Source organism: Malaya genurostris, chromosome 2, assembly GCF_030247185.1.
Source record: "Malaya genurostris strain Urasoe2022 chromosome 2, Malgen_1.1, whole genome shotgun sequence".
NCBI lineage: Eukaryota > Metazoa > Arthropoda > Insecta > Diptera > Culicidae > Malaya > Malaya genurostris.
Window position 1 is genome coordinate 279,025,474 of NC_080571.1, and position 12,324 is coordinate 279,037,797.

A 12,324-nucleotide genomic window follows, 5' to 3' on the forward strand; every position below is an offset into this window, starting at 1 on the left:
CATAGGTAAATGGAGCGTCGCAGTTCAGGCAAATTTACGTCGAAGATAATTTAATATTGTGTCTAAAACTCCATGCATGAAATTAGTTGAAAAAAAAAAAAATACTGATAGCAACCGCCGCGACTTGAACCAAGAATCATTGGATCGCAAGTACGTCTGTTAATCGACTGAGCCACAGAAGCATGCATCTGCTTGGCTGGTGAAAGGTGCATTTAAATTCATACAGTCGCACCTGCTAGCAGAATGCAAGTTACAGTCGAAACCAGTAAAATTCAAGCTATTCTAACATTAAGTCATTACAAATAAAATTTTCCGTCATTTGACAAATTAGGTCTTTATGAATTACATCGTATGAGGAATTAAGTCACCTGTAACATTCAAAATTTTTTAGAGTGTAGTTACACTTTTAGAAAAAAATGGAAATTACGTAAGATGTAAACTCAAGCATGCCGTATTTTCTTAGACGATAACAGAATATCACATCCATTTGCATGTAAATTGATGTTTTGTGTTTATTTTGCTGCTAAATTTAGTTATAAACTGTGAATAATTAACAATTCATGCCTTAGAATGTATATGCAAGTTAATTGCCTCTATTGTGACCCACATTTACATGATTTTTTCATTGCGAAAGTGAAATATTCTTTTTACATTGATGTTGTTTTCGTATTTGCATAAATTTTACAAGCAGAACTGTAATTTGTACTGGACTGGCTAGTGGTACACTAAAACAAGACCTGCCAACTGGGAGCGGGTTTTGTTCCAATTTTATGTCAGAATAAAATTGGCAATAAGCAAAACTAAAGTTTCTGGTGGGCTTACGGGCATTTAACACTCTTAGAAAAAATTAAATTCACGCTTGTCGAAAATTCAAGCATACCGTAATTTTTTCAATGATGACACAATATTGCATTTATCAAAATATATAATTAATGTTTGTTTCTGAATCGATGTAAACTTCAGCAAAATTAATTGTGAAGTTAAAGAAATGACGTATCTTTACATGCTTTGAATTGTAAATTTAAGTGAATTACGACGCTCCTTTTATGTGCATCTATAAAGGCGTAAATTTACACGATTTTTTCTAAGTGTGTAAATAAATCAAACCCGTGTTCAATAAAACACATACTTTCTATTTGTCAAAAAGGGTCGAAGTAAATGTATTCATGATAAGTTTAAATGAACATGTAGAAAAATTTTAAAGAAATAATTGCTAAATCTCGTCAAGAATCAAGTCAATATGTTAGTTGTAACTATGATGTTAATAGTAAATCATTCAAATCTTGCACAGAAAAAATTATGAATTTTACAGGTGACATAATTCTACAAACGATACAATTCACAACTACTTAACTTCTCAAATGACGCAATATTCCATTCGTACAGAAATTCACTGGTTCCAAGTGTAATTTGCACTCGGTTAGCAAGTGAAACCACAAACGAATTTCCAGACATGACAGTCACGATCTTTTTTGGCACACATCTACGGTCCTCCGTGAAACTGGCACCAATGGTGATAAATTGGTTGCACTGCTGAGTTCCCATCTTGCATCCATATTGCAAATGTCAAACCGTGAGAACCCTTTCGATTCGGTGGCTCATTTGTATATATTGAGATTTTATGGCACACTTTGGTTGAAATGATAACAATGCAATTAATCTCGCGCTCCACCAAGCGGTGAGTGCGGTCATTTCAGAAGGTACCGGGAACGAACCACATTTTTTAAAAATATTCATAAGCACGTACATGTCTTTATTATTTATCTTTGGTGAAACTGTATGAATTTATATGTACGATTTACCAGCCAAGCAGATATGTGATTCTGTGGCTCAGTCGACTAACTGGTGTGCTTCGTGATCTAATGTTTTTCGGTTCAAGTCGCTTTGTTGCTGTTGATCTTTTGATTTTTATTCCATTCGTTTCGAAGCCATGTAATTTTCAAATCACACAATTTTACATGTTCTTGAATATAAATTTGTGTGAAATAGGACGCTCCTTTTATGTGATAAGATGTAAAATCACAAGAATTTTTCGAACTGTGTGTGATATGAAAAAGACAATAAAAGTAAGCATATAAAAATAAAACGGGTTTTATGAGCAAAAGTTGGTTAAGATCATGACTCTTTTCCAAGTTCAGTTCATAAAGAGTACAGAATAAATATTCATTCAATCTTTACTCTTAGCAAATGCGATTATCCGGGTCTTTCGTTTCCGGCTAGTTTTGTACTGCATCATTGAAAAGTTCCCTCGCCAGAAGAACTGCATCTTGTCAGTTTTCTTTGGAACTGCAACTCACTTACAACCGCCTGTCTTCTTGAGTTTGCACATGTCCTAATATTTTTCTATTGGACGTAACTTTGGAGGAGAGTTAATTTCCGTTGTTCCTGGAATATCATTCCATGATGTCAAGATGACAAATCCAGCTTAAACAGAGTTGGTTGAGGAAACGGAACAATAGTTTGTGTAAACGCTCCGCTACCTAAATTTTTTATTTGATTTGGTTTGGTCGTGATTTTAAGGGGCGGGGTAGGGTCTAACACGTTTGATTTTAATGTGTAGAACACGTATTTTAATGTGCAGGACAATGTTTTTTGCGGCCTTGCCCTCACGAAAAATTTCCGGACAACGCCAGCTTCGGTGCCAATTAATAAGTGTTTTGAAAATAGCATTAACTTTATGTCTGCTTAGCGGTTCAAGTTGAACTGTTTAAGTTTGCATTAAGCAGTCCAATTTGAACTGCTCTGCACTGACGAGTCTAAGACGAAACGTAAAGAAAAGTAAACGCCAACTAGTTACTGATAAAATGAAAATAACAAAACACAAAACCTATCGACAATGTTGCACATATTCTAACTAATTCATTCATCCATCTTCAGTGCGTATATTGTTATATTACTCACACCCGTCTCGAATAACGTTGAACTATTCACCACACAAAAGAAAGAAGGGTGAAAATGAATAAGCAATAATCGTAGAGAACCTGAAACTAATACATTCTTCGCTGCTGGTATACGTTGTGCATGTTCGTGTTACGCATTCGTTTGTCATTCGTTCATTCACTTTATCCTTCGAATTGGTTCGAATAGCGTCACTTCGATAAACATTGAATTCTATTCTTCGCGAAGCATTCTTCATCTAATCAATTCATCATATCTCGTGAGCTAGCAGTCAGCTCTCGAGCTGCTCTGATCAATAAACGAAAACGGTATTAGTAAACCACCAAAAGTGGTCCCCGGTAAAAAATAATTTGCGAATAATCTGACTGTGCAAGGCCAATGTGATTCAAACATTAGTCAATTTACTGTGTCTCCTTTGTCGTCTATTTTTCTTACACAATGTTTCTTGATAGGATCTAGAGCTAACATTTCATTTTAGCCTTGGCAGGTTGGAAAAAACGCATTTTTTACAATTTCTCACTTTTTACTCTCTATCAATCCAAAGTTTGATAATTGTTAAGCTTGATGAAAGAATAAGGTATCCAAAGTGGGCATTCGACCAAAAACAGTTTTGGGAACACTGCGCTAGAGGATGATACTAATATGTTCATAATGTTTATTTTTGTTGTGAACCCTAAATATATCACAAGATTTTCACGCCACAGGAGTAATGACCGTTGAAACAATTGTCATAAGGATATTGCAATTCAAATGGATCCATCATAAAAGGCAGCCATCTGTAAGAAAATAACGTCCCAATCAATTATTAACTTTTACATGAATCTTAACTTTATTTAAATTCAACATTTCGAATGCTTTCCAACTAATGTTGAGACGCCAGGCGAATGATAAGAGTACTGAACTTTTTTCAGACTTCTCAACTGAATAGACAGAAAACCAAACAATAATTGAGTAGATGTAAATGGAAGAGAATCTCTCAATAGCTTGTGAATGGAGAATACCAATTTGGTTTCCATTATTCTATTTTCATCTATTTAAAGTCATCCTCCCACTTCGCCTGCTTCAAAAGGATCATAAGAATAAATTAATTTTCCCATTGTCTGATGCGAAAAACCTTTTGTTTCCCTCACCAACTATCTACATTCCACACTGACTCCATTTTCCTTCCACAGAATCGTGGCCTCGGCATTCATAGCGGCTGACGTCGACCAATGCAACGACGCTCTGGAAACGATTTTCGGACGGCGGCATTCCTGCGACCGGGATTCCACATTCTGTCTCATGTCGACGGAGGGCACGAGTTCCGGTGCCCGTGGAAAGTACACCTGCGTGTGCCGGGACGGGTTCTACATCCCGAACGAGTCCTTCCAGGGATTCACCTCGGACAAGAATGATGCGAATTTGACGAATTACAGGTAAGGGGTACTAACGGGCTGATTGCTGTTGGCGCTGGCTGGTACCGTATCGAGCCCATCTACCGCTCGGTAAGTCCCATCGTTTCACGGTGAAAATGGTGGTGATAAATCAAAATAGTTATTAGAATTATTAGACAATACCGTCAACACGCAAAAGCTATTTCGTTAAGTAATAATTAGAAAATTGTCCTTCTTTTAAGCCATTTCAAAAATAACCAGAAAAAAAGTGACAAAATCAGGATAGACATACTTTAATAAATGCATATGGTTTTACTAGGGAAGTGAACAACTTTGAAATCATAAATTCCATTTGTGTTGCAAATTTAATCAGCACTAATTGAGCGCTAGATGGACCCTACACGGTACGGCAGACTAGAGAGAGAAAAAACAATAGAATTACTCAACTCTCCAAACTGAAATATAATTGATTACAAATCAATTTTCATCATCATCATCATCATCGTCCTTTTTTATTCCGCCTGGCATTTTTAGCTGCATTCCATGCCCGAGCGCGTGCGAGTGCAATTCTGCCGGCAGTTGCAACCGCCCAGACGAGGACTTCAGCACGGAAACGCTGATGAAGGCCACCATTGGTGCTATTTTGGGAGCGTGTATGCTTTGTTGTTTAGTGTTAGCGTTAATTGTGTTCCGTCAACGAAAATGCAAGGTAAGTGAGGAAGCATATTTTTTACTGTAACAAAAAACGATTTCTCTTTTTTCTCTCTTCTTCATAAAACTGAACCACTAAACTCACTTTCCGTTTTACTTGTTTGTATAGACTATTGCAACGGGGATGTGGACCATTTTAGAGACAATTTTATTCGGAATTTTACTACTATATCTAGCGGTAAGTATCACAAAGCTTTGAACTGACTATTTGACTCATGAGCGACAAGCTTTTCAAAATTCCATGCATAGTTTATTGTTCCAATTGTTGAAATAGTTTCCAAATTTATTGCTGTGCAGAAAAGTTACCTCCAGTGTGAAAAAATGTATATATTAATGCCAATAAAACATAAGCCGGTCTGATGAAAAGTACACCGGAAACTGTGCCCAAGGGTGGCTGTTAGGTGGAACATTCGCACTCAATGTGTCATTTGAGTTCTGCTGCTGGTGCTATTCGTTTTGGTCTACGTGTTCACGCCGACAACAGTGATGACGTGACATAATTTTAATCAAAACTTTTAATTCATTGTCGAAGCAATTTGAAACAGCTATAATTCCAACATCAAAATAAGGACGACTGAATCCGGTGACCTGTGGTAACGGGAATAACTGTTTCCACCAGGATTATGAACAAATACAAAACTTTCATTTTGAGCTTAGTACATGTCACATTCCTTAACATGCAATACCCATGAAAGCTCATGGAACAGTTTAAAATTAGTTATTAGCAAATCCCTACTGGTAAATTTGCCGTACCTCAACTTTCGTTTTTATCAAACGCATATGCCTTCTCACAACACCACGAAAGTGCAAGCGTACCGAACGGCATCCACTTCATTATCCGAAATAGAAAATTTTGCTAGCCAATATGTTGCTTGTTTTAAAAATGTGAAACACACTTGCGAACATAAAAAGTGTATACTAGGATCAAAGTCATCTCGTCGAAAATCATTTCGACGAAAGCCGTTTTGCTGAAAATTATTTTGCTAAGAAACGTTTCGTCGAATGTGTCGATGTGGTCGAATTACACATTATACGTAAAATTTGCTACGATCTATCATCTAATATATTTCGAAATTTCGTTCATTCACTTTCGTAAATTTCGTTCATTTCGTATTCAACTCGTCATTGTATAACAGTTTATGTTGAACTGCTATTTCATTTGACAGTTCTTCACAATCCGCTTGGTAGACGTGAATTTTTGCTGCTTGTAGAAAACTTTTTGACCTTTTTTATAAATATAAAAAAATAGGTATAGAATTCTGTCAAAGGAGGGCCGAGTGTCATATACCAATCGATTCAACTCGACGAACTGAGTAAATGTCCGTTAGCAAATGTCACGCGCTTGATGACAAAACAATGTTTCGGAGCAAAGTAAAACACGATTTTCAATACTGTTTGATGCAATTGTTTCTTAGCACCTAAAGAACTATGCACAGTACCTTTTTTCATGACATTTCGATTTTAGCACGGTTCGTTTTTGGCAACATAATCGTACGCACATGACATATGTTTTAGAAAGATGGCAGTATTTTCAGATTCAAAGCAATTTTATCTTTATATTGATTTATATTGCTGTCAACAATAATTACTGGAAGAACACAACTTCTTACACCCTTAAACCATTCGAAGGAGATCGTCGAGATAAGCAGCGTGTAGAAAATAGTTTCATTAATTTTTCTCGGAAATGACTCAGCTGGATTCTACAAACTTAGACCCATATAAACAGTCTCAGGCTCCCATATAAGGTTTCTGAATTTCATTTGGATCCGATTTCTGATTCCGGAACTACAGGATGATATATGTAATGAAATTAAAATAATATCACTCATTTTGCTCGTAGATGGCTGATCCGATTTCGTCCATATCTAATAAAAGATCAAATAAATGATCTCAAGGTCCCATAAAAACTGCTTGTTTGTCATCCAAAAATTTTATATGGTCTCTTAGATGACTAAACTGATTTTGAAAAATTTCAAATCTGATGAAATGGTTAACAATCCATTAGGCGAATTTAACTGACTTCGACTACAACGATTTCCGAATTTCGTTTCCGAAAGTATCGGGAATAGAGAAGCTAAAAGAAGGCCAACACAAATTTATAAAACGAAAATTCAAATCAAAATAAACCTAAGGTCCCATACAAAATTGATAAATTTTATCCGATTCCGACTTTCAATTTTAAATTAACGATACTAAAAAATGTTCAAGTTAGGCTCAAAACTATTTCAATTTATTCGTCATACTAATTCATGGACATATGAACTATTTTGTGTTATGCTGGTCTCTGAATACCGTTTCTGGAAGTACTATAAATAATGACAAAAACTTTAAAGAGGAACTCACTTCTACACCTTATTGAATGCTCAATCGATTGTCACATGTTTAGATTGGAAGGAATAATTTTAAGGTTTCATACAATTTCTATCTTCCATTCGTCTTACAATTCTAAAACTTTGAAAATTAAAAAATTGAAATAATATGATGAGAACTTAACACAACTAAAAATATTCACGCAAAAAACACATGCGGATTGATAGAAAAAAAGTTATCATCTCACTGCTAGGTGGATTAAGCACGTTTTTCTGCTTGGGGTTATCATAGAATATCCATTCTCCATCCCGAGTAAAAATTCGATGTAGAAAAATCTTCCTTTTTGCATTTGATTCAGCTGATCGCGAGTGAAAAATCGCCTTTCAATGTCTCTCGGTTTCAGTTAATAAGGCACCCAATCGCCTTGCTTTTGAATCATTCCTATGGATTTTACCCGCACAGAAACTGCTTGTCGAGTCACTTCCAGTTATTTTCCAAGCTCCTCTTGCGTTTGACTCTGATCTTCATCGAGTAATGCCTCCAACTGTTTGTCTTCGATTTTTTTTTGGTTGTCCAGAGCGAGGTCTGTCTTCAACGCTGAAATCTCCATTCTTGAAACGTCGAAACCATTCCCTACATGATTTATCAGTTGGAGCATTATCACCGATATTTATGCATTAAGGATTTGATGCGCTTCAGCTGCACTTTCCTTCCAATTAAAACAGAGAACTAAAACTTACCGCAAATGCTTCTTAGCTAAAACAAATAACTCATAAATAGCATAGTGAAAAATAAGGTTACTTTAAAAAACTCGAAACAATACGAACTGACAGATGTCTAACCTATTGAAACTATCGACATTAGCTGTTACTGTTCACTTAACTTAACTTAACAATGCTCAACCGATTTCAATATTTTTAAAAATTTTTCTGAAAACATCTAACACAAATAACCATTCTAAAACAAATGCAGATCATCTTGAAATTTCGATAAGCTACATTTGCTACTTGGGTTGTCAAATGACGCGGTATCCAACGTGAACAAATTTTTTGACTATCTAATGGCGTTTTCGTTTTTAATTTGCACTACACCGGTGCAGTGCTACACTGAGGCATGAATAAACGAACAAAAATGACGAAAACATAAACAGTAACCATTGACTACAATGAACGATTCCATTGCACAGAGCTACACCAAACTTTTGATGAGTGCTACACCAGTGGTATCGGTGCAGAAAAAGTGTAGCACTGGTGTAGTGCAATTGGTAAAAACGAACGGTTTAGGTGCAGCTTTCGCTACACCGGTGTAGTGCAATTTAAAAACGAAAACGACATAATATTCATACAATATTGAGTGTATCAAAGTGGAACCAATGCTCTGGCATGTCTGTGTCTCACGCTAAGTGGCATTTTGATCTTTCGAAATCAAGTCCTAATAAACCATGGCGTGGAAATTTTTTCGAGATAATTTCATTTTCCATCGAACTATAAAAATATATGTAGACTCGAGCGACAAAGTGTTCTGAGCACGCGTACCATTTAAAACACCCAACTATTCGAAGCTGATGTCAGATTTGATGTTATGAAATAAGCGGTACATCAAAACTTATTGTGTTATAGTTTTTCGGTGAAATAGTGTTTTTCTGGATTTTTGGATAAGCTTCACACCCCTTGATCAGTGATTCCAAGGATAGGTGCAGGGTGCAGGTTTCACAAGCCAGTTATCGTTTGTTCGGTCCTCAACCTAAGCGCATTCTTAGTGTGCGCTTAGAATCAGCAATGAACTTTGCTCAAAGCCAGAAGGTCCAATTTTCCAACAGAATATAGCACCAAAACCATTATCTTTGGCGAAGACTACTCTCGCTGCAGAATGATCACTAAAATGTTTTATGAAAACGCTCAATCAAAAACTATTTAGGAATGCAGTCAGAAACATAGATAACTATCTCCAATATGAACAATAGAATGTCTACAATCATTGTCTTCTAGTATATGCGCTAGATTTTGAACAAGAAACCAGCTTTAGATCTCCCCACGCCAAACGAGATACGAAAGGTTTTTCGATAGCTTAAGAACGAGAAGGCTGCAGTGAAGGTGGCGATTCTTATCGTACCTCTAAAGTGGAATTCGATTTTGTGAAACGCAATGAACTATTGTGTATAAAGAAATTGAAGTTCGGCTGCTCATGATGGGGTGTCCTAGAATGGGGCGTTTTTTACAAGAATTTGTAGAACTTAATTGTGAATATCTCTTGTTCTACCTAACCAAACAACATAGATTTTTTCGATGCTATCAGAAATATGATCAGCAATTTATGATATAATTTTCCGTAGTATGGAATAAACAAAAATAACTCAAAATTATAGTTTTCCAAAAATTTTTATATTAACGAACGTATCAAGGAAATAAAAACTCATGACACTTGATTGTCTTTCTCGTCTTCGGACGACGGTTTTTAGCCGCAGTTGACTTTCGATATTGACTCCCAATGAAATTATTGTAATTCGTACCATGTATTCGCTCTGCGCTATTTAAGTAAGTCAGTAGTGCAAGAGAAACCATGGAAGCGAAGAGATACGTTTAATTAAGTAATTGCACCTTTAAACGGTTTAAAGGTTCGGAAATTCAGAAGACCCTTTCTATCTTTCTAATTTTTCTTATTTTCAAACATCTTTGACGATCCGAGTCCGATTTAAATTCTTCCGAACAATCAGTAAAACGGTTAGCTGCAAAGGCTTCCGAAAATCCAATCCGATTGTTCCCTTTGAGAAATCCGTCAAACAAATAAATGAAATAAAAAAGATTCCAATTAAAATCAAACCGGCCTTTCCATGTTAAAATTAACAGTAATTGCCTTCGTGATTGGCTGCAACGGAATCAACAAGTACCGAACGGGATACCTGCCTGTGTGCCGGTGAGTGGCAACTTATCGATTAAACATTTCACTAGCACGCGGTTCCCACTGGAACCCTTCCGGCCTAGCTCGGAGAATCAATCATTCTGTCTATCATCGTTGAAAGGGCAAAACAAGCGCATCGTGCCTCCGTCGGGAGTCCGACTCAAGCGGCAACAATCACGTTGGGAAGCATTGAATAATTAATGAAACCGGTTACTACTTTTTGCACTAATTGTACGTACGCGGTCATGTAGGCTCGGTCTTCGAAGGATGTACAATACAACAAGGCACGAATGTAGGACAGTCTTCGGAAAGCGTACACAGCTAAGTTTGCGGCAGCTTTAGTGGTTTCGGAAGATCTATTCCATTAGATCTAATCAATTTTTCACATTGTCTTTTTTCTCCCAATCCAGATTGAGTCGGACGACCATACGACGTATGTGTGTATGTGTGTGTGTGTGTGTGTGTGTGTTAGCTAGAGTACGGAAGCAGAGTAGCTAAAGCTCTCATTGGTATTCCTCTGTCGTCCCACACGAACGTTCGATGGAAGTGTCACTAAGTTTATCGTCCACCCATCGGTCAACCACGCAATCAGCTCGAAATCTATAATCTCGATCCTTCTTTCGCCGTTTTCGTCTGTCTTCCGTTTTTCGTTGGGCTCCGGTATTATCTCGTAGAAATATACAAAGGGTTTCCTTAAGCTATGTTTGGATTTAGACAGCCCAGCTTGCATCAGTGGGGAATAAATAAATTGATGAATACTACCATCAACCGAAAGATGATCGGACCCCTAATGGGGATAATATATTTGAACTGATAATTTTTGGCAAACATCAACATGCATATTTCATATTTATGATTGTATTCATGGAAATTGAGCATATGAGCATATGAATTTTATTGATTGGATTTACCTTACTTTCCAATGAAAGAATTTTTCTAACGAGTCTTCAATGTGTTGAATGTGTCTTTTCGAAACCGTGAACAACACCCGTCCATTCATGCTAAATAATTTAACTTTCTTTCATTTATTCAAGCGTGCTAACCACCCTTCGGTTGATGTCAGAATCGCTTACTATTCCGTTTCCGTTGATCCCCGCCGGACAGGTGGGTAACCTTCGGGCGGTCAATCTGTTTCCAATCTACTGGACAGCTGTCAGGATTTGACAGGCTCACGAGGGTTCAGTTCGGAAAGGCTTCATCAACGTGAGACTTCTGTAGATGGTTGAATGTGAGTGACTGGACTTTTGAGTCCAGTGAATTAAGTACTTTGAATTTTAGATAGAATTTGTACATGCCAAAACTTCACACCTTAAACTTATCGATCAGCTATTTTGAGTAAGCAAATTAAAATAACGAGGCGCAAATATTATGTACAGTGCAATACATTGATAAAATGTCGGAGCCAACAATTATTCAGTAAAGAGTGTATTCGTCATCACTATTGTTAATTGCCTGGCACATTCGAAGCATGGTTTTGGCGAGGTTATCAGCGCAGCTGAAATCCTCAGGAATTTTTCGTTTTTTTTTTTGGTTCCTGAATACCAACTCTGGAAGTACCGTAAATAATGACGAAAAACTCAACAGTGGAACTTATTTCGACATCTCATGGAATGTTCAATCGATTATTACACGTTTAGAGTCAAATTCGATCCAATTTTCAATTTCGACATTGCAGGGTAATGAGTGAATAGAACTTTAAATTTCCGCTTGAAACGACGGTCATTAAAATAATGTCATGATAACTAAAACACCAAAGAATATTCATTCAAAAACACATGCGGATGATAAAAAAAGTATCATCTTACTGCTAGGTGGATTAAGTATGTTTTATTAAAAACAAAACTAAACTAAATTGAAAGTCATATTCACCCAAGATTCCAATGAATCTCAATTTATGATAAAATTTTACCCTGTTGCTGGTTGACGGATTTTTGTCAGTGCTGAATAAGAATAAGTTTTTGTTAGAAAAGCTGTTTTTTCTTCAAAATGCTCGTCTTACAATATATGGAAGGTTGGCGGGTAACATAATTATCTATGTTGGGCTGGGACACAATTTCATTCAAATAAAGAATGGCTTTTTGATCGTAATTTGACTTCAAATTTTAAGGATCGACTTTTTTTTCAGTGTAATCAG

The 12,324-nt window shown here is 36.5% G+C and overlaps 1 protein-coding gene across 6 annotated transcripts in view; it reads left to right on the plus strand.

Annotated features, from left to right (window-relative positions):
* The window catches only part of LOC131430247 (probable G-protein coupled receptor 158), a 214,987-nt gene that overhangs the window by 131,132 nt on the left and 71,531 nt on the right, over positions 1-12,324 (plus strand). For all 6 annotated transcript variants that reach the window (XM_058595052.1, XM_058595049.1, XM_058595047.1 and 3 more), the window contains exons 4-6: positions 4,071-4,313; positions 4,806-4,980; positions 5,092-5,160. In XM_058595052.1, coding sequence (XP_058451035.1) covers positions 4,071-4,313; positions 4,806-4,980; positions 5,092-5,160 — 487 coding nt within the window. The remainder of the gene's footprint in view (positions 1-4,070; positions 4,314-4,805; positions 4,981-5,091; positions 5,161-12,324) is intronic.